This window comes from Anarhichas minor, unplaced genomic scaffold (genome assembly GCF_050575085.1).
Source record: "Anarhichas minor isolate MPS153535 unplaced genomic scaffold, ASM5057508v1 ptg000042l, whole genome shotgun sequence".
NCBI classification, from domain to species: Eukaryota; Metazoa; Chordata; class Actinopteri; order Perciformes; family Anarhichadidae; genus Anarhichas; species Anarhichas minor.
Genome location: NW_027466488.1, coordinates 12,698,952 through 12,725,527, shown reverse-complemented (window position 1 = coordinate 12,725,527; position 26,576 = coordinate 12,698,952). Strand labels below are relative to the sequence as shown.

The following is a 26,576-nucleotide window of genomic DNA, read 5'->3' as shown; positions in this document are numbered from 1 at the left end:
AGTTGTACAACCAAAACACAGAGGTGTAAGTCAAGCAGCACTCATCAGTGAAAACACATGCGTGGGTGAACTATGGCTGTGCGGGGCCTTTAAGATTATACATTACACAAAAACACAAATGATAAAATATCTTTATGAAATATGAAGTATTATGCATTGTTTGAATGAACACGATAATACGCAGTTGACATTCACTCCAACTCCACCAGCTCCAACATTAAAATGCTCATTGACGCTGACAGGGTCCACCATGCATAATAAATACTTTTACTTTCGATCATTACATTACAAGTACATTTTTCTGATAATATGTATATACTTTTACTCCAGTAATATTTAAATGCAGAACTTTTACTTGTAACAGACTATTTTTACACTGAGGTATTACTACTTTGACTTAAATATGGCATGTAAATACTTATTCTGCCACTAACATAAACAGTACATGAGTGTGTGCGTGCATGTGGAGGGCAGACAAGTGGAAAGACAAAACAAACAAACAAGTGAAGGGAAATGAATGAATGAATGAATGCATGAAAAGAAAATGATAGTAAAATATAAAGAGAGTTGTGAGTTTTGCTATTCCACTATAAAAGGGCTCCTAGCATAAAATGTTTCTATGACATGCTGTTGTACACTTCTATATTGACGCTTCTCTTCGTGAGCTGGAGCATCCTTTCGGCTGTGCGTAGTGCTTATAGTGCTCATTGGGTAAAGATTGAGTCATCAGCTGTGCTTTTGCCCGTTCTCTTACCCACCCTGATGATGGCTCTGTGCTGAAATGTGTTGGTTGAATAAAGAGATCACATTTGATCCTGTCTTACTTGAGCACCTGGTTGGCTGATTAAGAAGTGACAGCCCAATCCTTCTTGAAGCCATTATTTAAAAGTGTCCCAGAAGAGGATTTACTAATAGTTATTAACTAATAACTATGACTTTGTTTTAAAATGTCTTTCTGTATAATAGAATGACTGAGTTAATTAGGACGACACAGAAAAAGTATTCTAACAGATTAAATATCATATTCAGTTTTCGGTGGGCGGTTGATAAGGGCCCAGAGATCAAACTCAGCCAGCAAACATTTCTACAAGCATTTAGCATTGATTTGAAATATTCACTGTCTTTGTGCAGCAAATCAAAAAGGGCCTGCTGACTGTGGTGGTGAGGACAAGCCTGCGTGTGGGGGCCCTGTGTGGTCAGTCGCAGGTAGCTCAGCTATGCAGGTCACGCTCCCTCAGCTCCACCACAGGCATGGCCAGGGCCAGTGCTGACATCAGAGACTACAACTACCTGAACAACGCATTGAGTGTCCCGGGTCAGCCTGCTAAGCCCAGAGACCGCATCATGATGGAGATCATCCTGCAGAAAGGTCAGACACAGGGTGTGGGGGGGGGGGGGCTACAGGGGCTAGACTCTTTCCTAGCATTCAGAGAACCCACAGTGGAACAGTCTAGCGAGTGTGCCGGTGTGCAGAAGAAATTGACCTTTTTTTTCTTCTTCTTTTTACTTAATTAGAATAATTCAGTACATTATCAGTTCTAGTAGGAATATTCATTTTGGAATCCTCAAAACAATATACACAGATTCAAAACCTGTGCAAAAAATGAATAAAATCAACAAGGATTTCTATGATTATTACAATTGATAAACCTACAAAACAATTCATATGCACCCCTCAAAGTCACAGACAGCCTTTGCTGTGCCACTGGCTTGCCACCATCTTCTAGCTATGTACTGAGTAAGTTGGCGCTATAAGTGATTATTGAGAGTGGCAGTCAGTTAGTTTTTGACCTGCTGAACCAGACCAATATTATTTAGTTTAGCTCATTGCTATGAATCATACACAGCGCTAACTTCATCATTATTTAGCTAATGTTGGCAAACAGAAACATAGCAGACACAAAGTGGGTGAACTCCCTGTTATCTCAGCTTTGGAGCCTGTGAAGAGCGCTACTCTCTCACACCTCTGTTATGATGTTGCACAGAACACATGCATCCTTGAAAATCCTCTGAACGAAGGATTCAGTCCTTGGTAGAATTGGAAGGATCCTTGACATTAGAGCAGTTCTTCAGGGGATTCAATGACGTACCATGTTTGAAAACCATTGAAGGATCCTTCAATGACCTTGAGAAACACCCATTAATTAATCGTTGAAATCTTTTTGGTATTTTACCATTTGAAGTTTCCACCTACAGTTATTCTGATGGGAAGAGTTGCTTGCTTTTCTGGGTTTCATCTGACAATAGAAAGAACATTTAGTAGGTTTATTATTACAGGTTTTGTTTTTGCCACTGCAGAAAAAATAAGCAATTTTAAGATTCTACAAAAACGCTCAAAAGATGGATCCTGCATTTGCCATAATACAACCAATAGCATCTTTTGGGTATACCGTCCTGGTAAATAACCACATCTTTAAAACACCAAACTCTTAGGTTGTGATTCAGGCTTTCTGTTGCACAGGTCAGTCTTCACAAAGGTCCTCACACTCCTCACGCTGGTAAACTGCATGTAGTGGTAAAATCAATTGTGTTACATTTTTAGACATCACTCCAGGCTCTGGTAACTTATGATAGCCATTACTCATTGTCGTTTTTGCATTTTACAGACTAAATGATTGATTGATCGATCAATAATGAAAGCAGTTATTAGTTTCAGCTCTAAAAGACGGATTTCCAAGGCTGTGCTGTGGTTTGTTGGGGTGTAAATGCTAAATCTCTTGAAATGAAACCTTTAATTATAGACAGTATTATAATGAATCATATCATTATAAATGTTTATATATGCATGTGTCATTTCCTAGAGGCTGGTGTTGGTCTGGGTATTGGACTGTGCTGTGTTCCATCTGGTGACGGGTGCCCAGGGATCTACATCCTCACCCTCTCTCCAGGATCGGTGGCTCACATGGATGGTAGACTGCAGTAAGCATTCATTACTACAGTACAAACATGTCTCTACTGTAATGAAGTGTGTACAGTAAGTTGGTCAGTAACGCACACCGTAAGAGTTCTCCAGTTCCCAGTGAAAAGGAAAATGTGTGCGGTGTGCAGTGATCCTTTGCATTTGATTGGGCCGCTAAAAAGTGGGCGGGTTTAGAATACAGGGCGATACGGAGCTGCAGAGGACTGTGGCTCCATACATCACCCTTGATGCTAAAAGTTGCAGATTGATTGATGGATGGATGTCATGATCGTATTGGTTGGAATTGTTTGGTACTAGCTTACATAGGCACACATCATATTAACATAGTTTTACAGGGAGAAAGGATGATGAAGGTAGAGAGATTGGATTTTGATATAAAAATACAAAGAAGTTGTTTTTTAAATATTTTTTTAAACATGATCTGTCTCAGGCCTCTCCAGACAGAAGCAGAGTCACTTGCGGAGAGCTTCAATACAATTAGGAGTATACTTTTAAATAATGTACTGTACATGTCATTTGTCATATCTTCTGTGCCTAACAGATCATTAGGTCAACCACGCATTGCTACAACAACATGTAACAAGCTGAGTTTCATAGCGGCTCTCTTGTAGCACCTGGCAGCGGAGGAAGCGTAGGTGTTGGTCGAGCTCCCGCGTGTGTGTCCTCAGTGCGCTACCTTCTGCTGGGAGGTCCACGCTGGCCCTGGAGAGCCAGTGTGGTGGTATGATGAGCTGATCCTCGAGAGAGCTTTGCAGACAAATGGCAAGAAATAGCAAAGACAGAGGAGCTATCTGTACCTATCTAGTAACGACCCCAAACAGTGCAATCGAAAGACACCGCATCCAAAACTAGAGGGTGTTTTTGTTCTGACATTTTATAGACCAAACATTTAATAAGTGCACATGCATTCACTTTAAGCAGTTTACCTCACTTGGGTTTCAATGATGTGTCCACAATAGTTTTGTGCCATTACAATGGAATTACATTTTATATTTCCAACATATATTAAAAAGGTTTTATTGATAGGCTAACATGTTTCCTCTTCTTAGCACACTGAGTGGGAGTTAGGCAGACAAGCATGTCATTTTCTCTACTTAGTGCTCTTTTTTTGTTTCTTTCGATATATTTCCCTGAACTTTCCCTCCCTTCCTTCAGATGTGGGGATGAGATCATGGAGATCGACAACACTGTGGTTTACAGCATGGTGCTGAATGACGTCTACACAGTACTGAGCCAGTGCACACCAGGTCCAGTCCACGTCATCATCAGTCGACACCCCGACCCCAAAGTATGCAACGCATATCCACCTCATTCACTCTAACCAGCCTGTGCTGCCTCAGTATTAATGTGGGTTCATGGCTTACACTGCAGGCCTCTGTGCTGTCAGCATGGATTGTAATTTGACTGTGTGTGTGTGTGTGTGTGCGCGCGCGCGTGTGTGTGTGTGTGTGTATGTGTGTGTGTGTGTGTGTGTGTGTGTGTCAAAGAAGACTGAATCTAAATCCATGCTAGCTCTGTGAAGCTGTACTGAGGAGCAGCAGGGCTTTAAGCTAAAGACTAACATCTGCATGCTAACATTCTTACAATGACTATGCTGTTGTTTAGCAGGTATCATGTGTACAGTGTTCAATTTTTATTTTTTAGCCTGTTAGCATATAACATCTGCTAATTATCACAAACACTAGCTTGTATTTGAACGGATTGATTTAGTGTCCGTGTCTAAACAAAGGCTGAAGTGTGATGTAGAATGTAAACTCCTCCTCAGGTCATTAAAACACCAAGAATCCCCAGACACTACTGTCAACATGACATCTGTGTTCTACATTCTACCTATGACTCTGCAAAACAATAGTCTAATATGTGTTTCCCACAACAGTAGAAATCACCTTTAAAAAGTGCAATACAAATAGATTTATTTTGTGAAATGACATGTGCAGTTCTCTCTCTGCCTGAGAAGATGAGTTTGGGGAAAGGAAGTCGTCTCTTAAGGAGACAGGCAAGATAACAGAGGTGCCTGACAGAGGGCAATTACAGGTACATTCAGACAGACAGTGTGAGAAAATGAAAGCATGCAAACATGTTCTAGGGGAAAACCAAAATACGAGGATGAACCTGAAAGATATGTCTCCTTTAAAATGTTTGTGAGTTGCCTCGAGCACCAAAACTTTTCATCAACCTGAGTTATTCATTCCAATCTTCTGTGTGTCACAGGTATCAGAGCAGCAGCTGAATGACGCTATCGCTCAGGCTGTGGAAATCAGCAAACTGAGAAAGGATAAGAGCCAGTGGAGCATTGATGGTGAAATATGTATTTGGTTATTATTCATTTTCCACAGTCACATAGGACCATGGCATGGCTGGGTCATCAGCTCCCCCCATGTTTATCTGAACTCAAGTTGTCTTACTCCTGTTGCCTTGCAAACTTATTAGCTTCCTTCCATGTCCTTTTTTAGCTCAACTGTGATTAATTAAATGTTTATGCTACACGTACTGCTCATGTAACATTTGCTGAATTTTATGCAGCTATTCGATTACATTTTTGATAAAAAACTTACGTGCTAGAGATATATTCACGTCAAATTGTGCATACTTCTTTGTAGATGGGTGCTTTTCTTAGAAATAACTCTTGTACTTACTATACTATACTATAACTTTCATTTTACTGAAGTTGAACTTGATTTTGTTGAACTTCCATAAAGTAGGGGGACACACCATAGACGAATTGAAAAATGGTCAAAATGTATCCAGCAGAAACCGAGATGTGGTGAATTTTAGATCCTTATGGGGTCTATACTCCAAAAACTTTGGATCCTACACTTCCCATAATGCAACTCAATCATAATGCGAGAAATTTAGCAACTTATTCAAACCATCAGGGAAAAGGCAAGACATATATTCGAAGAGTCTTTATTTTATTGTTCTTAACTCCCAGTGGTGCTCACAGTAATCTCAGTCTTCTCTGCCAACAGTACGGAGACAATGACTAAGCTTTATGCAAATGAGTGTGCAATGATATCACCAATATGCAAATGAACACATGACGTCACCTGGCTACTTTTAGCAACTTTTGGAGCTACTGCTAGCTACTTCTTTGGAAAAGAGTTGGCAGCACTTCTCAGGACACTGCATTTCGTTTTCCACAGTTACTGTGGTTGTTCCACTGTCCACCATTTCCACTGGGTATAGTAACTATAAAACTCACATTAATAATTTGGTAACTTAGGATAGTTATCGCTAGCTTCAGGGGAAAACAAAAGCACTATCTTCTTTCGGTTTTGGTTGGACAATAGTCCAATAGATGCACTTCCTTTGTGCAGTGATTGGAGCCTTCATTTTCCCTGAGATCGTAGCAGGCAGACAGAACTGCACAGTGAAAACGAGGCTTAAAGGGAACCAATCTAAATGCTGATGGTGAAATTTACTTCTGAGTGAGAAGTTTAAGCCAAAAAACATGTTTACTGCCACATTAATCAGCATCACACACATTTTTCTCAAGGAATGGGTGTCTAGTTTTCATCAGAATTTTATAATAACTTTATTTCTTTTTTTTAATCATTTTTTATTTTGTCCCAGGGCTGCGTAGACCGGAGTCTTGCTCTCACAGCCGGCACAGATGTGAACGTTATCTGGAGAGGAGTTTCAGTCAGCTGACGGTTCGACGAGCACAGAAGACCATGACCCGCTCCTGCAGCGACAACACCAACGGTCCCAACCACAACCACTGCCTCACCATACACAGCCTTCACAACACACAACATAACCCATCAGCTCGCGTCCACAGCCTAGACACACCCAAGGTAACCAAATGTGCGGCAGGATGTATTGAGAGGGTTCCTATTAAAGTTTCTGGGATCAGATGAACGTTTGTTTCTGGGAAATCTATCAGAATCCGAGTAATCTCCTATTTTGAAATGATGTGTTTCTCATGTTATCCCTGTCCCATTCTTGTTGTGTAGTCTATGAGAGAGACATGGTCTGACAACAGACTGTCAGTGCCTGTGTATCCTGATGAAGACTATAACCTCCTGTACAACTCTGCTGCTGCCAACCTGTCCAGTCAGCAGGTCCTCGATCTGGCCTCAAGGGGCTTTAAGGTAGCCCATCCATCAATCCATCCATGCATCCATCCACGCATCCACTCATGGAGTCATCTATCCATCCATCAATCCATCCATGCATGCATCCATCCATCCATCCATGCATCCATCAATCCATCCATGCATCCATGCATCCATCCATCCATCCATCAATCCATCCATCCATCAATCCATCCATGCATCCATCCATCCATCCATCCATCCATCCATGCATCCACTCATGGAGTCATCCATCCATCCATCCATCCATCCATCCATCCATGCATCCATCCATCCATCCATCCACGCATCCACTCATGGAGTCATCCATCCATCCATCCATCCACGCATCCACTCATGGAGTCATCCATCCATCCATCCTTCCTTGCATCCATCCACGCATCCACTCATGGAGTCATCCATCCATCCATCCATCAATCCATCCATCCATCAATCCATCCATCCTTCCTTGCCTCCATCCATGCATGCAAGCACACATCCATTAATCACAGTCACGAGGGGCTGGGGCCTCAATACAGAAAAATATCCAAACTGCTTATCTAAGTGTAAGTTTCAAATCATATCTTCTTATTCATCCATCCATCCATCCATCCACTCATGCATCCATGCATCCATCCTTGCATCCACTCATGCATCCATGCATCCATCCTTGCATCCACTCATGCATCCATCCATCCATCCATGCTTAGTGTAAGTTTCAGAGATAGGAAAATCATATCTTCCTATTGCAGAAGCAATTCCTTAACTCATGTCTATGTCCTATCCGATATCTTAACTTAAGAAATTCTAACTAAACAGTAAATATAATTCTTCAGTCAGCACTCATCCTGTCCTGCCTGTATCTTCGATTAGAGTGTACCGGTAGGCTACCCGAGATGTTACTGGATAGCTAGCTTTCATGGACAAAAAAGATGGGCGTTTAATTTTACCTATGAGGAAACCCCACCTTTTTGGATAAGTTACCTTCTCAATTAACCAAATGTAGCATGTCAATCAAATTCAAAATGAATTGTCTTGTCAGTCGATATATACTTGGTCCTGGAAATTCAAAGTGTCATCATACAGTAGCATTTCTATCATTATATTATGCCAAAGTGGCAGAAACAAGAAAACGACCCACACCTTCATCTCGTCCTCCCCAAAGCCGGGAGGCCACAAGGAGAAGGACAAAAGCGGTCAATAGGGCAGCCCTCCAGGTTTAGACCGCCAATGCTGGGGTAAGATGGCTGAATTTGAGCTAACTGCTAACTGGGGGTACCTCTCCTGGAGCTGCTGAATGCTTCACTGCTGCCTGGAGACGAGGTGAGGGTGCGAGTCGTATTCGTGTTTCTGCCACTTTCTATTAATCCAATAAACAAACTATCAAAACTCACTCAGACCATGGATGTTTTATTGGCAAGCCCTGGAGCAGCTCTACTCTTCATTCTCTTGACTGAGAGCAGACTGGACGCTACAGTGACACACTATGGCCTATTTCAGGAAAGGATAGGCCGCACCTTGCTGATTGGCAGTGATATCTCTGCAGCACAAAAAAATCCGTCACATATCACACAGCATTATGTCAAAACGGTTTCTTCTTGAAATTCTTTTAATAACCATGGTTACATTTCTGAATGTTTAAATAGAAATTCTGGCCAGATACTGCATGTTGCATATTGAATGCCTGTAATAGAGCTGTATGTCTGTAGTCCACCTGCAGGGCGCGTGCTGCTCCACGTCGGTACTGCTGGCCTCAGGATGTGACCAGTGAGGAGGGTTATAATGGAGACTCCAGTGGCTCCAGTAGAGGATCCCCGGTTAGAGATGGAGGACAGGAGTCGTCATCACACACCAGCTGCCAGGTACACCAGTCTAAATACAGCTGCTCTACACTTTTGTTCTTTTTGCATATTTGCTGGTATTTACTCTTCAAGATTTTATTGTTTAAAAGCTTTAATTTTTCTATGATTGTACACTTATCTACTATGTCACACATTTTCAATCGTTCCTTTGACTAGTCAGGCATTGCTTTGAGGGTACCAGTGGCGGGCCGTGCATTTTATACCTGGGCCTTCACTGCTGTCCTGCAGCTGAAACACCTCATTATGACGCCACAGCTACGGTTATCATTTGTTTCGTGTAAAAATTAAGCCAACACCTATAAATACACTAACTACAGAGAATACGCCGAGAGTGCGTCTCCTCTCTTCTCCGACTGCAGCGCGAGGCTGCTGTGAGAGTTACCGCCTGTGAGTGCTTTGGGGCGGCTCACGGCAGCACCCACTGCTCGTTCACGACAGTGCAGAACGGTACGTGCTTTAACGTCAGAGTCAAAACACCAGAAAAGTCTCCAACAACACCAGAAAAAGTCGCTAGATTTGTCACTAGTAGCTTTTGACAAAAAAAAGTCGCCATGAGGGTTCAGAAAGTCGCCAGATTTAGCGAGAAAGTCGCCAAGTTGGCACTGGCTAAATGTGTCCCCAGAGCAACATAGGACGTAAAAATAGTTCCTATCACATATAAAACCAAACAAAAATCCATCTTCATAAAAACAAGTTGTACAAATGATAATATATAAACAATCATATTAAAGCTACTGCAGATGTAAAAACAAAAGCAGTTCACTTACCAGAGCTGCTGTTCACTATTTAAAGACAAAGTCAATCCTTCTTTCTTTGTTAACAAAGAGTTTAATCTCACGGTTGTTCAGTACATCCGTGCGTTTTAGTTCCAGTAAGAAGTCCTTCTGGATTCATGGACGCCAGTGAAGACAGTCGAGCCTCCCCAGTTGTATTTCTTGAATACATTTTAATGCGTTTGAGGCTGAAAATGTCCGCTCGACAGAGGCAGCAGATATTGGGATTGTCACCGCCCAACATGTCACGCTAGCCCACTGACCAATAGGTCGGATAGCAAAATGTTTGTGTTATTCCAATGTTTGCCATTTCAGTGTCAAGATGTACGAAACACATCTGAAGAAAATACAAATCACAATCACCCTTCCATCATTTTCCAATATGTAGCCATAAATATATAAAACTTGCATGTACTGGATTGGAGAGCTGGACAAGATGCTGAATCAGGATCCTTCGGATGCTAATCAGGAAGTGGGATGGGCATATGGTAACCAATCTAGAATGTTCTACATTTAAAAGAAACTAAGAGGGTGAGACACTGAGGGCATTGGCTGTGGCTGTAACAAGCTTGCGCTGTCTGAGAAATGCTGCTCAGAAAGCTCATTTGGTTTATCAATCAGTTAACAAGATTTTAAAATTATGTCTGAGACCATCTGCATCAGTATTCTTTTTCACTTCCACACTGAGAGATGACAGGGACAGGGTTTCTGCTACTTTCTCACTGATCCCCCTTATATTAATCATGTTTCCTTCAATGTATCATGCTTTTTCTAAAAAGAGTGACATGTAACACATTGCTCTCCTTCCACTGCCGGCAGTTCTTCAGCAGTATGTACAAAGCCTTGAGAAAGATCTGGAGGTTACTCTCAAGGAATGTATGTTAAGTGATGTGGCTTCGTGTTTTGGTGGTGAATGCATGCTGAACACCTTTGGCTTTTTAGGATATAATGAAACGTAAAGCTGTCAGCCTAGTGTGTGAGTGTTAAACTGGCTATACTCTAAAAAAGCACCCCTTTTATTGGTTTATGAATTGGATCCAAGGACTTTAAAAAGAGTAAATGTCATAAACCGATTGAAAAACATATTATTACTTACTATCTTGTGGAAAGCTCATAATTACACATGGTTGTACAACCCTATCAGAAAAGAACATTGGGCCTCCCAGTGAGCACCAACCAGAATTTCAACGGTGATAGTTTAAAACTGGTCTGAAGCACACTCTTATTTTACATTAATGTAAAGAACTGCTCCTGTACAATGTCCTGAAAGCTTCTTGTTGGCAGCACACGGTCTATATAGTTTCATGTTTATGCAATTTGATAAAAAACATTTAATGCTTCTTCGTGTAGACCACATTTAGCTGACCAGTATAATATGACGTTGGAGGAATACGTTCACAGTAATCAATATCGTCTCTCTTTCAACCTACAAATTATCAACATTTTCAAACTAATTGGTGTTGTGTGACACGTTGATGTTGTAAACATGTACACATACTTTTGGCCGTACAAGTGTGTGTGCATCTCTGTATACAATTGGCTTTGAAAATTCAGGTGTTAGAATATAATATGCTTCCTAAAATACCCATTTTATGTTTCAGTTGTGCTCTTCATGCATGCTTTTACATATGTCTGTGTGTGTGCATATTAGCATGAAAGCAGTGCATGTCATGTGCCCACCGGAGCTCTGCCTCCTGACATTCAGTGTTGCAGCTTTGCCAACTCTCACATTTGTTTTTGTTTTTCTGCTGTGTCAAGTGGATTACTACAGGGAGATTTCAGTTTTACTTCTTTAATGCAATTATATTTGTCCATCAAATTTATAAAAATGGTTGCTTCATCTACATGACCAATAAATAAAACAATACAAATTTGAATATTCTCGCTACACCTTAGTGGCAACTGGTCATTTAGATAGTTGCATTCGATTTGAGATATCTCTCTCCTGAATTCCACCAATACGATTGTGCTGAATGGAATTTATTTTGTGGTACAGCTTTAAATAAAATCTCTTTCTAAAAACGGTGCCATTGATACACTAGACCAGTGGTTCTCAACTAGTCTGGCTGCGGGACCCACCATCACCCCTTAATGCCGCGACCCACGACCCAAATTATATATATAATTTGGGTATATTTATATTCAAGAAGTCTAGTAGTAGTAACGTCTCTGTGTAGTTAACAACTGCCAAATCAAATAAAGAAAGTACACATCAATTATATTTTAACAATTATTATTCTCAGTTTTCAAATTTAACTGGATGGATTATAAATAATACATATAAATACATAAATAAATGTTCTTCTCATTTCAAGTAAAATAACAGCTGGATTAAAAAATAAATTACGTAACGAAATTCATTTTAGCAAAATTATTTTCACTGAATTGCCCTGCAGCTTTAAATTCAGTTCATTCAGGGTGAAGTGATAAAGCCACAATATTATATTTTTCTCATCTACTAAAAAGAGAAATTAGTGTTGGAAGAATTCACCTATATGAGTCTGTCCAGTCAGAGTCTAATGACCCTGGTCTCTCTTGTCAAAATACCCATATTTGATTGGCTGAGTTGCATCACATGATGTGATTCACAACGCATTGGTCGGTGTGATTCCTGCACCGCTGAACAAGTGCCGTAAATGCTGGAATAATTCCGCTGCATGAAAAATGCCCTTCAAAATAAAATCCCTTTTTTTTTTTTTTTTGTCAGGCAAAGGCCCGCGACCCACTGAAAACGGGTCCGCGACCCACCAGTTGAGAATCACTGCACTAGACAATCCACAGCCACAGAGCACAAAGGCTTCAGTTTTCATTGGAACAACTTCCTACTGACGAAATAGTCCCCATTAAAACTGTTAAGTGTGGTCTGTGTTAACTACCCCATCTTTACTAAACCCCCTAGTCTCATTGGACAAGGCCTCCCCCTCCTCAAAAAAGCTCATTTTGACCGCTGGCTGTATGCATCACGCTTGTTACTTACTTTATGGGACTGTTGCTCACTCAATCAAACGGTGTGAAAGCAGTAGCAGTTATGTGGATGAATGTCTGAGCGGAAGCAGGGTACGTTATTGCACCTCTCTGTGGTTGATACAAGAGAAGCTGTTGTGACACAATACTTCCTGTTTGTGTAGCAGGAAGGAGAACGAATAAGAGAAGAGTCAGAAGGGATCAAGGAAGATTTCACTCAACCTCTAGCCTGCACCAACGACAGATTACACACAGGTAGGAGACAAGTACTATTATCCTACATTTCAGCACCTGAATGCAACTTCAGAACTAGCTGATCTTGGTGCTGTGGTTATCAGTTATCAGTGGAGAACAACTGAGGTTCCACTTCCTGTTTGAGGCAGAGTTTCTATGTGTCAGTAAATAGAATTCAATCATATGACAGAGTCCAACAGGGGCAGAAGCAAAAGCAGTCGTCAGGCATCGTACATTTCAGCAAACCATGGATGTATTGAATGTGGACATTTCTGCATCTGGTAATAGCAAGTGACGTAGGTTGTTGTACCATGTAGTAGTTGGTGCAGGCTGCAGTGTCAGGATGAGTTGTACTAAGGCGTATTACAACGAGCAAGTAGGTGATGCAGTATATTGATTGACCGATATTAAAATATAAGTGGTATAATACAGAGTTTAAAACAAGCAAGAAAGTCCACTCTAGGCGGATGGGAGTGGTGGATTGTTCAAACAAACACTGCATCACATGTAAAGCCAAAAAAGTAAATGTGGACTATTACGTAACATTTTTACACTTACGCCAACAGCGGCTGTTATTTATTAATGGTAATTATATTATTATGTTGTTACATCAGAATTTGAACACAAACTATGAATGTATTTCCAAACCTTATTCAAGTAGTTGTGTTGCCTAAACCTAACCAATCGTTTCACAACATTAACCACTTGATATTATATGTTTCTACATGCGTGACACAAGGCTGATATAAAACGTATTTCTGAAACATATTTTTGGTTCGGAAACCAAAAGGGTACAACCCCAACATTTTTGCCGACTCGGTTGGCAGTAATGTTGACGATAACTTGCTTTGGTTAGACCAAAGTTGTCTGGGCTTAAACATGGCTGGTGACTATTGATACTAGTCTTGTATTGTTTTACTTCCATGATAACCTGTTTTGTTGTAATTTGGTTTTTAATAGTTTGATATAAATGTATTTGAATGCATGAAATAACCCTTTGAACTCTCATTAATACAAGCAGAGGCCTGGATGATGACTATCACAACTATCATGTAGTTCACAGTGTGAATACACAGTAATATCTATTCCTAAGTTTGAGACATGAACATGTTTGAAACACACAACTACCTCTCAGACTTTTCTACTTTCCTCTGTGTTGCTGGACAGGTGATTCATCAACTGTGCTCTGCTCACAGCCGAAGAAAGCAGCTCTCGACCAACACGCCCAAGAACAGCTTCAGGATCCTTGGGTTCGCCTTTCAGACAGCTCCCCTGAAGAGCTGACCAAGATCTACCATCGTCACCCCCACTGTGCTGCAGAAACAACACAGCCTATCAACGTCCACAGCAAGCCTGCCACCATGAGTGATGAAGAGAACACGTCCAAGCTCAATAGCTCAGCCACTGATGGAACTTCAGATCCTCCGTCCAACATGACCCCTGAAAACACATCAGAAACTCCTTCAGGAGCAATGTTGGGGCCCCCGGTGGCACCCAAGCCTGTCTGGTTTCGCAAGAGTCTGAGGAAAATGCGGGATGAGCAGGACCAGAAGAAGCAAGTGAAACCCGCAGAGCAGAGGTCTGCTGTGGGCTTCAACAGAAGCTTCGGAGTCAGATCTGCCTCTTCTGCAGCTAACCTGTCAATTAAACAAAAGATCCACTCGTTTGAGACTTTTTCCAGTCCAGAGGGTCCAGAAAAGGGGGGTAACAGGAGACCTATGGCCCCTTCCAACTCTCTTACTCTGGAGACGGAGTCCAAGAGTCACCTTGCCTCACATGGAGATTATGGGAAGGTCAAACATGAAATCCCAGAAGAGATCCAGGCAAACCAGTCAGCATCTGTTAGGGAGACAAGCACCACAAATGTGTCTGCTACACCCTCTGCTATCACCTTCTCCTCTTCTGAAGCTTGTAGTCAAATTCCAGCCAAGTCCTCTGATGATGAACCTCCCTCTATCCAATCCCCCACAGATCTTCCATTTTCTGACACCATCAGCATTGATCTGGACTCAGGGACACATGATTCTCATTCAGCTCAAGTCCATGATGACAGGAATGTCTTTCCAACAAAGCAGTCTGAATCTGAGCTAGAAAGAGTGGATCTTACCAGGTCCACAGAGTGCAACGTCCTGCCCCCTGTGACATCTATGAGATCCACTAAAGTCGAGGGGGAAAGTCCTCCAGAGGGGACAGAGGAAGATGGAGCAGAGAACCAAGGAACGCTGCAGAGCACAACTCTGAGTGCTGTTACCCCCACAGACAGTAACCCTCTGGGAGGTCTGGAGGGAGAGAGTATGGGGAAAATCCTCGCATTCAGTAACCAGGTAATCTGTCATGTGAAGAACTATAGTCATGTCCTTATGTGACATGTGAACATTATTTAAAGGACAATTTAAATGTATTTATTTATTTGACTTATTTTGATATAGTTTTGTGTACAATTTCCAGGATCATGGCAACACCGCTATAACAAACTCTAATGGGTCAAGAAACACAATTTGTGAAATCACAAGGTTGTAAAAGTAACAATTGATCAAGATTATGTAAACCACTGTATGTGGAGGTAAACTCACTGAAATACAGGCAGAACCTCCGGTTCTGAAAAGTGAAGCCAATTCTTCATGTCTTAAACCCGCATTCTCTCCAATGTTCATCACTTCTCACTTGATTTATTAACTCAGTAAACATTGTAAACATGAGTTTATGGTCTCAATCTCTAGTTCGTTTGGCTACCTTGTGATTGACAAGTCTGTACCACGGCGTTGTCTGGTCTGAAAGTTTTCCTATTACAACTTTAATCATTTCACGCTATGTTTTTACTTCATCAAAGTCAATTGTTACATTTTTGGTTTCCTAAAAATGTCTTCGTCAGTATTCAGTTGTACTTAGCTCCACGCTCTAGTATTACTTCTGGTTGCAAAAACAAGGTGGCGATGGCTAAAATGCCAAATTTGAGACTTCAAAAATGTGTCCACAAACCAAAGGTGACTACATCCACTTCTTATATACAGTCTATTTCATGGTCTCAATCTCTAGTTTCAAGTCTTCTTCAATACAGTATGATGTTCATTGAGTAAATTATGCTCCATTTAGAGTCAAATACTACTTTCTGATTGACACGTCTCTACCACGGCGTTGTCCGGTCTGGGGGTTGTCTGAGTTTTCTTCTTCGAACTTTAACCCTTTCATAGTTGGTTTTCCCTTCGTCAAAGGTAATTGTTTGAATTTTTTTTGCCATTGTACTTTTCTGCAAGCTAGGGGTGACGTTGAATGTCGATGATTCTGAAACACAAAAGGTTATGAAATGGTTAATTTTAGGCAACAAAATTACATGGGGTAAGGTTACAAAAAAGATGATGGTTTGTTTTAAAATAATAATGTAATAATGTAACAACGTAACAACCGTAACAATGTAACTAGCGTAAATAAATAACAGCTGCCCTTCGTGGACTTTCTAGGGTAACAGACCACTTTCAGTAACAAGCGTAAAGTAAATGTTAAGTGAGGTTTCACATGGGACATGAACAGCTGTCTCCAGTCCTGTGATTGTTTGACCATCCATCCATCATTTGTGGACTTAAATAAAACCGTAGTCTACCCACCAATGGGTGATGTCAGGGAGATACGTCCCCTTCTTTCATACAGGCCATGCTGGAATATGATTCTATATTTTCATAATCCCAGTGTCCCTATACACTGAGCTGTCCCAGATGGAAATTGTGAGAGCAATCACTTGAAGTCCTTGGTTTTCCGAGATCTCAATGTGAGACAAATTTACTGATAGCTGTTTTAGAGAATTTGTCAAATTCTCACAATGTGACTGATGCCAAGACTTACATGTACAAACTAGTCAGTCTGTAAACTGTTCTGGATGTTTACAGTGGACAGTTTGGCTTATAGTTGAACAGTTACCTTCATTTCAATACTTGATGAGCCCAATGATAATATTGCTGGTAGAAGTGATAGCAAAAACTACAAAAATAAGATTTTAATTGTATCTTCCTCCATTCTATGTTGTTTTTGTTCTAGGTCTCACAAGCGCTGATGCGCTCTCTACCCACGTACCCCTGCCATGGAAAGCCTCACTCCCCAAACCTGCAGGACTCCTCTGCCGTGGATATGACTAACCCTCAGTGGTCTGAGCACGCCCTGGACAGCCCCAACAAAGGATTCTCTGTCAGGTAAGACTTACACTAAGAGGTCTGGGTTAACATGACATGTAGTGATTCATTATTTAAACAGAGACTCACTACCAGAAGGCATCCAGGACCTGTTTTGTATTCATAAGGAAGTGGTTCAGGTTGAAAAAAAATCACTTCCTGTTTTACCAGAGAAGCAGTTACAACGTTTTGAACCGTCAGAAGCGAATGAATGCAGTGAATGCAGCTCAGTTACACACTACTGGCATGCACAATGATCAGAGGTGTGTAACGGATATCCTCATCTCTGATGTGTTTGCATCATGTTGAACACAGCTTGGCCACACTGAGGGAGTGTACCATTGAGCGAGGGGAGGGGGGGTGTCATGACGACACAGCAGTCACTTCTGCTTGTGCTCACTCTGTCATCTCAGCCATCCCCTCACAAGAAATAAAGAGGATGATCCAGGAAGTCAAAGGTCTGGACGAAGAGACGCTGAAGGTAAGAAACCTTACAGAACTTGTTATAAGACAGCTTCACCAATGTTCTATTCGGGTTATAAAACTGGAAATGTACGTATGTTTATGTACAAATCCCCCAATTTTAAACATACGACATCATCATCGCACACACATCACATATATTATATTTTATGGTATTTAGGATTATAGAAGCGCTCAGGTCAAACATATTTTATATCTTATATTTTATATATACACACACAAAATACAAATAAATAGTGACATATAGTATATATGATTGAATGACATAGATTATATACACACAAACCCACTCATGATATGACATGCAAGAGAATGTCCTTAATGATATAATAATTTGCTCTTGTAAACATCGTGTCAAGATTATAGCAGTTGGATTGGATGCAGCCTACATTTAAGATGAAATCAAAGTAATACCATGAATGTGATTAAGGAATGCTGTTAGAACAGAACCTCATGAGGAGCTACACAAACTGGCAGAACGTTTCATTTAAAGTTTAGATGAAATATTTAAACCCAGTGTGGCCTTGGCCATGTAGATGTGAACAATGCTTGGTGGTAAAAAGACAGTTAATCTGAGCGGATCACATAAAGAATGAATACACTGCAGTAGTAACTGTGCCTCTTTTTCCTTAGCAACTGGTGGACATCCATGTTGTGATTCTACATAAAGAGGAGGGAGCTGGTCTGGGCTTCAGCATTGCTGGAGGGACTGACCTGGAGAGCAAAGCTCCCACAGTAAGCAGCATTCTCGACAGACTCATTACATTACGGTCATTTAGTAGACGCTTTTACCCAAAGCGACTTGCAATTCAGATTCTATCACATTCACACACCGTAGGCACAGCTACTGGAGCAATTGTTTTTTGGAGTTAAGTGTCTTGCTCAAGGACACATCGACATAGTAGCGCCGGAGCCGGGGATCGAACCGCCGAACCTCTGATTGACGGACGGCCCTGCTCTCCACATAGCCACAGTCGACTCATATTCATATTAGTGATCATTCATTCAAGATTGCACCAATAGCAAGGACACACATGTGCAATTCATGCATAAGTTAGGATCTGAAATGGTTTTAGAATGAGAATTCCTTTTGAACACAAATAATAGCAGTTGTAGTCCATTGGTGCCACACAAGAACAACGTGGCAAATTAAATCCAGTCGTGATTTTATCATTTTAGTTATTGAATATATTGTGGTTTTACTGATTTTCCAGATTTTCAGCTGATCAGGAAGAAGCCTGAGATCCAGTTCTCAACCACAGAACACATAAATATTTACTTTGATCTCACAAGAGCCTGTCCATTGACCAATAAGCTAAATGAAGGAATCAACCCAGTGAGCATATAAAAAAGGATTATGGTCAACAATGAAAAGATCATCGACTATTTAAAGACATTGATTCACATTAAGACCATATTTCAACGAACTTTGCAAAAGTTTTTTCATCCTCAACATGTGCTAAATCGTCATTTTAGAGCAGACCTGGGCATTGTACTACGGCCCCCGGGCCCATACCCGACCAGTCCGCGGGATTTCAATGGGAAATTCGGAATGAAACATAAATAAGTGTACATCATGCACGGAATACAGCGGCATTGCTTTTATTTTGAAGGCGACTGTTGCTTTTTTTTCTCAATTTACGTACGTTAGTACGTTGGTGAATGTGTGAGAGCAGCAGCTCACTGCAATGTGTTAGTGATGCAGAGCGGCACAGACATCTGAGGCTTTGCTAGCTAAGCGAAAGCAACATGCTCAGAAGATGTTGGTTCTCTTTGGATCGACCTACATATGTGAACAAACATTCTCCGTGATGAAGTTGAACAAATCCAGATCCAGATCCTCTCTCACTGACATCACCTGTCAGCTGTCCTTCACATCTCACCTCACACAATCAACCTGACTTCAGTGCACTCGTTCAAGCCCAACACACACTAGAGTTCTCGCACCGAACTGAAAAACTGAAAATGAGGTAATAGTGATAAAAGTACTAATTTTGCAGAAACATGATCGCTGCCAGTGTTTTATTATTATATATGGATATTACAAATGTATATGTTTGGATCATTCTTCCTGCTGCAGATGTTTAAGGTGGAGCTCATTTTAACTCCTTTATACTCTGTTGTTCAGTTTGGGTTTAAACATTTTTTATGTGCAAAGTAAGTAACTAAAGCTGCCAGACAAATGTAGTGGAGTAAAAAGTACAAAGTTGAATAAATACTCAAGTAAAGTACCTTGAATTTGTACTTAAGTACAGTACTTAAGCAAAAATACTTAGTTACATTCCACCACTGATCATAATATTTACTCTTACCACTCGCAGCTCATCAAAACTATACAATTTACTGCTTTTTATAAAGAGGTGGAATAATATTGAGCAGGATTGAGTTCAGTCTATTGGTCCAGCCCTCCACAACAGTCCCTGTTTCTCATGTGGCTCATGTGGTAATGTCACTAATAATAAACATAATATTAGCAGTGGCTGTCAGCAGGGCCATGGTAGGCGGCAGGACCAGGGCCCAGATATAACCACGATCCGTGGAAACCTGTGAGGAGAGAAAGCACAAAGACTCCGGGGAAGAAGCAAAGTTAGTAATGTGCGTTAATGAGACATGAATTCATACAGAAGGAGAGAGAGAAGAAGAGAGAGGAGCTCAGTGTATCATAGGAAGTCCCCCATAAGTCTAGGCCTATAGCAGCTTATCTAGGGGCTGGTCCAAGGCAAACCTGAGTCAGCCCTAGCTATAAACCTGAGCCAGCCCTAACTATAAACCTGAGCCAGCCCTAACTATAAACCTGAGCCAGCCCTAACTATAGACCTGAGCCAGCCCTAACTATAGACCTGAGCCAGCCCTAACTATAGACCTGAGCCAGCCCTAACTATAAACCTGAGCCAGCCCTAACTATAAACCTGAGCCAGCCCTAACTATAAACCTGAGCCAGCCCTAACTATAGACCTGAGCCAGCCCTAACTATAAACCTGAGCCAGCCCTAACTATAAACCTGAGCCAGCCCTAACTATAGACCTGAGCCAGCCCTAACTATAAACCTGAGCCAGCCCTAACTATAAACCTGAGCCAGCCCTAACTATAGACCTGAGCCAGCCCTAACTATAGACCTGAGCCAGCCCTAACTATAAACCTGAGCCAGCCCTAACTATAAACCTGAGCCAGCCCTAACTATAGACCTGAGCCAGCCCTAACTATAAACCTGAGCCAGCCCTAACTATAGACCTGAGCCAGCCCTAACTATAAACCTGAGCCAGCCCTAACTATAAACCTGAGCCAGCCCTAACTATAGACCTGAGCCAGCCCGAACTATAAACCTGATCCAGTCCTAACTATAAACCTGAGCCAGCCCTAACTATAGACCTGAGCCAGCCCGAACTATAAACCTGATCCAGTCCTAACTATAAACCTGATCCAGCCCTAGCTATAAACCTGAGCCAGCCCTAACTATAGACCTGAGCCAGCCCGAACTATAAACCTGATCCAGTCCTAACTATAAACCTGATCCAGCCCTAACTATAAACCTGAGCCAGCCCTAGCTATAAACCTGAGCCAGCCCGAACTATAAACCTGAGCCAGCCCGAACTATAAACCTGATCCAGTCCTAACTATAAACCTGATCCAGCCCTAACTATAAACCTGATCCAGCCCTAACTATAAACCTGAGCCAGCCCGAACTATAAACCTGAGCCAGCCCTAACTATAAACCTGAGCCAGCCCTAACTATAAACCTGAGCCAGCCCTAACTATAAACACTATCAAAGAGGAAAGTCTTAAGCCTACTCTTAAATGTGGTGAGGGTGTCTGCCCCCCTGACTGAAACTGGAAGCTGGTTCCACAGAAGAGGTGCTTGATAACTGAAGGCTCTGGCTCTCATCCTACTTTTTAAGACTCTATGAACCACAAGTAACCCTGAATTCAGGGAGCGCAGCTCTCTAGTGGGGTAATATGGTTCTATAAACTCCTTAAGATATGATGGTGCTGACCAATTAGGGCTTTGTAGCTAAGCAGAAGGATTTTAAATTATATTCTATATTGTACAGGGAGTCAGTGCAGAGAAGCTAATACAGGAGTAATATGATCTCTTTTCTTAGGTTTTGTTAGTACACGAGCTGCAGCATTCTGAATCAGCTGGAGAGATTTAAGAGACTTATTAGAGCAGCCTGATAATAAGGAATTGCAGTAATCTAGTCTAGAGGTAACAAATGCATGAACTAATACTTCTGTTAGCCCAGAGCAGCGTCTGGCAGACTGTCTGAGGTAAACTGTTGGATAGCCTTAAATACTGTAAACTATTTCATTGAGTTTCCTTTGAGCAAAATGAGTTGGGTGAATTTTAGATATCCAAACATTTAGGCAGTGTATATGTCTAGGGATTTTATTGTTAAAGGTAAGCAGATAAGGAGTGGATCTGGTCTGCACTGCCTTTGTGGGTCTGGTTGGGCCTCCATGTTGTTGTTTTACTGATTAAGTTAAACTCAACTCGTTCTTCGCCTGATTGGATGCCTTCATGGTGCAAAACTAAGAAACAAAAAATACGCCTCTTTTTCACCGTGTAATATGTGCGTTTTGTGTAAAAGTATACAGGTCAAAAACAACAGTTCAAAAAAAATGTAATCACATGCAAATTAAACGCACAACAAAACCCAGAACCGGTGTATAAAGGCCCGTCCGTACAAGTTGTTTACCCTTCAACGACTTTTTCAAAACTCTTTACAGTCAGCTCAACAGCAGTCTATGTGGACTAGACGGTGGATAACTTTTCCCTGCTTTTATACAAAATGACCACATCTTTCAAAAAACTGTTTTCTTACTCAAACTCAACTCAAAGAGGGTATTTACACTCCATTTTGGTATTGTGAAAACTGTCAAATTTATGTTGAATACATGTCACAAAAAGACAGTTAATTTGACCAAAAACAAATCAAATACGTTTGAAGATGTTCAGCCTTGCTACCATCTCGCTACCTCTTTTCTGCATGTCATATTGTTCATTTGTTTACTGTTTTACGGTCTTATAATAATATTCCTTTTTATTCTTTTAAAGCACTTTGTGATCTTGCTGTTTGAAAGGTGCTATACTACTTTACTTACTTACACTTTGGGACAGACACTGTGCACACGCTCTCTGAATCTCTGTGTGAGACACTCATTGTCTTCGTCCAGGTCCATAGAGTGTTTCCCAGCGGCCTGGCAGCTCAGGAGGGCACCATTGAGAAAGGAGATGAGGTGTTGTCTATAAACGGACAAACGCTGCGCAGCCTCACACACGCTGACGCCACCGCGGCTCTGCGTCAGGCCCGCTGTCTGAAGCAGGCTGTGGTGGTTGTCTGCAAGAGAGCAGAGGAGGAAGGAAGAGAGGGAGGAAGCTGCAGGAGCCAAGAGACCAACCCTGCAGGTGAGTCCCAACACTTTGCTTTCTAAAGTCGAAAATAAGTCCTGTGGCTCACGTAGGCCTAAAAGGTTCCACATTGAGGTTGCACGTTGTGTTTTGTTTCGCAGTGGAGGAGCAGGGAGCTCCGCTGAATGTGGAGCTGGAGAAAGGAGCTGGAGGAGTTGGCTTTACTCTCGAGGGAGGGAAAGGCTCAATCCATGGAGACAGACCTTTAGTCATCAACAGGATCTTTAAAGGTACACTCATGATGCCATCTGATTTCATTCTATTTACAATAAACAAATTCCCCATACATTCAAATGTAACCAGCTTCACTCAGCCATCTGGGGTTTTAAAAAGTGCTTCTGTTTATTTACTGAAGGGGACAGACAGTTGAATTCTAAGAGTTCTGTGAAGTCACAGACAGGAGAGACAATTCCAATACATTGATTCTCATAAAGGAAGAGAGGACGTGATTCAATACTGGAGTGAAATTATTTTCAAAACTGGGAATGGAGCCTGAGGAATGGAAGCTGCTTCAGACATGAGTACTAGTTCACGTCTGTAGCAGCAACTATACAACTGTAAACTTCTGAAATGAACAGTCTTATCCTCTGCTTTGTTTGGCTTTTTGTGAAATAAAAAAAAACAGGTCTGTAGAAATACATTTTTTTACAGAAGCCCTGAGAGGTAAATGAAGAAAAAACATTTTCTAAGTCTGGTCTAAATTGTTTAGGTCAAAGTTCAGCCATTTCTGGTTTCCCTAACGCCAGATTAGCATCGATCCAAATACATTTCTATCCAACACATGACAATAATGTTATATAATTTGCTAACACACAATATAAGTACCTTGTGTTTAGAGTACATGGAGTGATTCAAACTGACCTGGAAGAGAACATGAGTGCTTTTAGGTAGAACATGGGGTAGTAGTGCGCTTCATCCTCCGGTAGCCGAAATGAGTATTACAACAACAAACACTGCAAATGAAAAAAAAAAAATCACCTGGCTAAGCTTTTTCTGTTCTGAACAAATAAAGCAGGTCTTTTTACCCGTACTGACAGCCCGGTTATCAGCTATCATACTGTTGTAAAGATACCCAGACTAACAGTGTGTGCCTGTCTCTGTGTGTGTGTTTCAGGTGGAGCAGCAGAGCAGAGCGGTCTGCAGCATGGAGATGAACTGCTGCAGGTCCAGGGAATCAGTCTACAGGACATGACTCGTTTTGAGGCCTGGAACATGATCAAGGCCTTACCTGAAGGACCCATCACCGTAGTCATCAGGGGGAGGCAGGGGGGAGTTGAATCACAGCTGGGAGCTGCTTGCAAATGAAGAGGCCAAAGAAATGAAAAGCCACAATAGCACTTGGGGCACACAGATGTTGGCGTTTTATTAAAGGCAGTCAGTGTGATCCACCTTTGACATGGTGGATAACTTCCAAATACATTATATTTATAGCACATTTCCGATCAGATATAGAAGTTTGTTAAAATAGACAATTCACCCAAATCCTCCCAAAACCCACTTACTTTACCATGCCATGTCCCAAATACTGAGAACAATCAGAAGGGGGGGAGCTTCAGAGACTATGTCCAAGTTTTATTCACTCAGCGGTTAGCATCTCTGTTGAATTCTATGCTATGCTATGTTAGCTTCTGAAGGTATACTGAATGTATTTGAATGATTGTAACAGTGAATAAAGATCTACCCAGCTTTACAGGAACACTGTTGATCCTTTTTTATTGTCTTCCGTCTCGATCGCCAGGTGATGTGGTGGTTCACTGATGTGGTGGCTCTGACAGCTTGAGGGAGCAGCAGTAGGGGGGGGGGAGGGGCTTAGCCAAGGCACAATTAGATTCCAGTGGTGACTGATAGGATTTTTTCCAACTCATGTGATCCAAACTTTTCCAATAACTCCAGAGCGTTGTTGAGTCCAAAAGTCAAGATTTACTGAAAAAATATAGATTGAATAATTAAAAAAATTCACAACATATTCTTTATCTAACAAAATAATCTGCTTCTAACCTTCTGGCGGTTAATCTTTCAAAAATATTTGAACTGAACAAACAGTTTGCTCTTTATATTTACAGCTATGTTCTGTTCATTTGTGCACACAAATGATGTCATTTTAGAGGATAAATAGTGATTTGTGTGTCTTTGTAATTGTTGGTTCAAATGCCTGATTGTGCAAACTAAATCCTTTTCTCAGTCTGCATTACTCCTGCCATCTTGGATGTAGAAAGAGATACATTATGTTCCTAAAAACAATTCCTTCAAATTAGCCAAAACAAGGCAAAGTAGAAGGCAGTGAAACATCCGCGTCACACCACAGCAGTTTTATTATCTCTATCCATTGGCATATAAGACAGTAAGCAGCATATCAGGCCATGGGACTCACTTGGGACGGTTTGAAGCTGATGTTTTCTCACTTATCACCCTGGACGTCTATAGAATGGCTGTCTGACTCAGTTCAGACACTTTGCACTAATCTGAAGGAGAAGGAAAGAACTACAGGAGATTAGGCACAATAGCAACACCCGTCCAGAACAATGCAACCCACTATACCTGTGCTGCTGTTGGACAGCTGTTTATTAGGTGTTGTTTTTAGTGCTCGTTTAAGTTTAGTCTACAATGGTATAAAAATAAAAAAAATACGCAATCACGCGTAAAAGAAGGGAAGTGTATATATTGGAGTAAACGTCTATTTTCCCAGCAGTATGTGTATGAGTTTCATCCGTCTGTTATCTGTCAAACAAAACTCAACTGGAATGTATTGGGATTGTATTTGTGTTTCAATTCTGAGCGTGCAATAGGACATCTTAAGCACAGAAGACGTTTTTGCATATTTATGTAAATGTGAAGAGGAATTCACTCATTTCCTTTTGTATTTATTATCCTTCTGTACAAATCAAACTAACCATTTGTACAAACATGATCTATTCTGGTACAACATGATTACATCAAGCTGTGTGGATGGGCTATAAAAATATATCAATTCAAAAACAATGTTTATATAGTCACTAATATCTGCCTTAATAATTCTAAATAACTGATATAAAACTGTTAAACTGAGCCTGAAGTCTGTGTGAGATGTCATTCTACTAGTGTGTAGGTGGCGTATAAATACTTTGAAGTGTGAAAATGATGCTGTTCTATAAAGAATAAGAGCAGTGCTGGACAACAAGATCTTCATTATTTTAATGCTGGTGAAATACAAAACCAACAGGGTGCAGAACAGTACAAGATAAACACTTTGATGTGTTCTGACTAGACATGTACAAAAGTAAAGAGTAGCCGCTGTTGCGTTCAGTGAGAGGACTCAATTAGAAACATCTGACATGAGTCATGTATATTCTGTTACGCCAGTCCTTGAATTTTCTAGGATGTTGTGTAACACAGGAGAAAAAAAATGACTAAAGTGACTGTTGGACCACAAATGCACAACTTTGGGAACTTGGGACACTTTGGACTGGCATCTGAATCTCAACCACAGAAGAGTAAATCTACTTTGGGTATTTGGTCTCATTTGGGGGTCATCACAGTCACGGTTTAAAGGGTTTAACTGGGACTAGTTGCTCTTTGACCACTTTGTCAATCTAGATGCAGTGAAATGTTTGTTGGTCAAAGTTCACAGAGGTCGGATAAATCAATGCTGAATCACATGCACTGCTCTGTCTGAGTTCAGAATCTGATGCACGTTTCATGTTCGCTGCTTGCATTTTAA

The 26,576-nt window shown here is 41.2% G+C and overlaps 1 protein-coding gene across 1 annotated transcript in view; it reads left to right on the top strand.

The window, feature by feature from the left end:
- The window catches only part of il16 (interleukin 16), a 61,010-nt gene extending 36,441 nt beyond the window's left edge, over positions 1-24,569 (top strand). The window contains exons 13-28 of the mRNA XM_076109779.1: positions 1,132-1,369; positions 2,802-2,919; positions 4,076-4,208; positions 5,132-5,219; positions 6,494-6,717; positions 6,877-7,014; positions 8,706-8,858; positions 10,451-10,507; positions 12,763-12,850; positions 13,997-15,153; positions 16,859-17,010; positions 17,305-17,470; positions 18,106-18,207; positions 22,645-22,876; positions 22,981-23,109; positions 23,994-24,569. Coding sequence (XP_075965894.1) covers positions 1,132-1,369; positions 2,802-2,919; positions 4,076-4,208; positions 5,132-5,219; positions 6,494-6,717; positions 6,877-7,014; positions 8,706-8,858; positions 10,451-10,507; positions 12,763-12,850; positions 13,997-15,153; positions 16,859-17,010; positions 17,305-17,470; positions 18,106-18,207; positions 22,645-22,876; positions 22,981-23,109; positions 23,994-24,184 — 3,366 coding nt within the window. The 3' untranslated portion in view covers positions 24,185-24,569. The remainder of the gene's footprint in view (positions 1-1,131; positions 1,370-2,801; positions 2,920-4,075; positions 4,209-5,131; positions 5,220-6,493; positions 6,718-6,876; positions 7,015-8,705; positions 8,859-10,450; positions 10,508-12,762; positions 12,851-13,996; positions 15,154-16,858; positions 17,011-17,304; positions 17,471-18,105; positions 18,208-22,644; positions 22,877-22,980; positions 23,110-23,993) is intronic.
- The last annotated feature ends 2,007 nt before the right edge of the window (positions 24,570-26,576 follow it).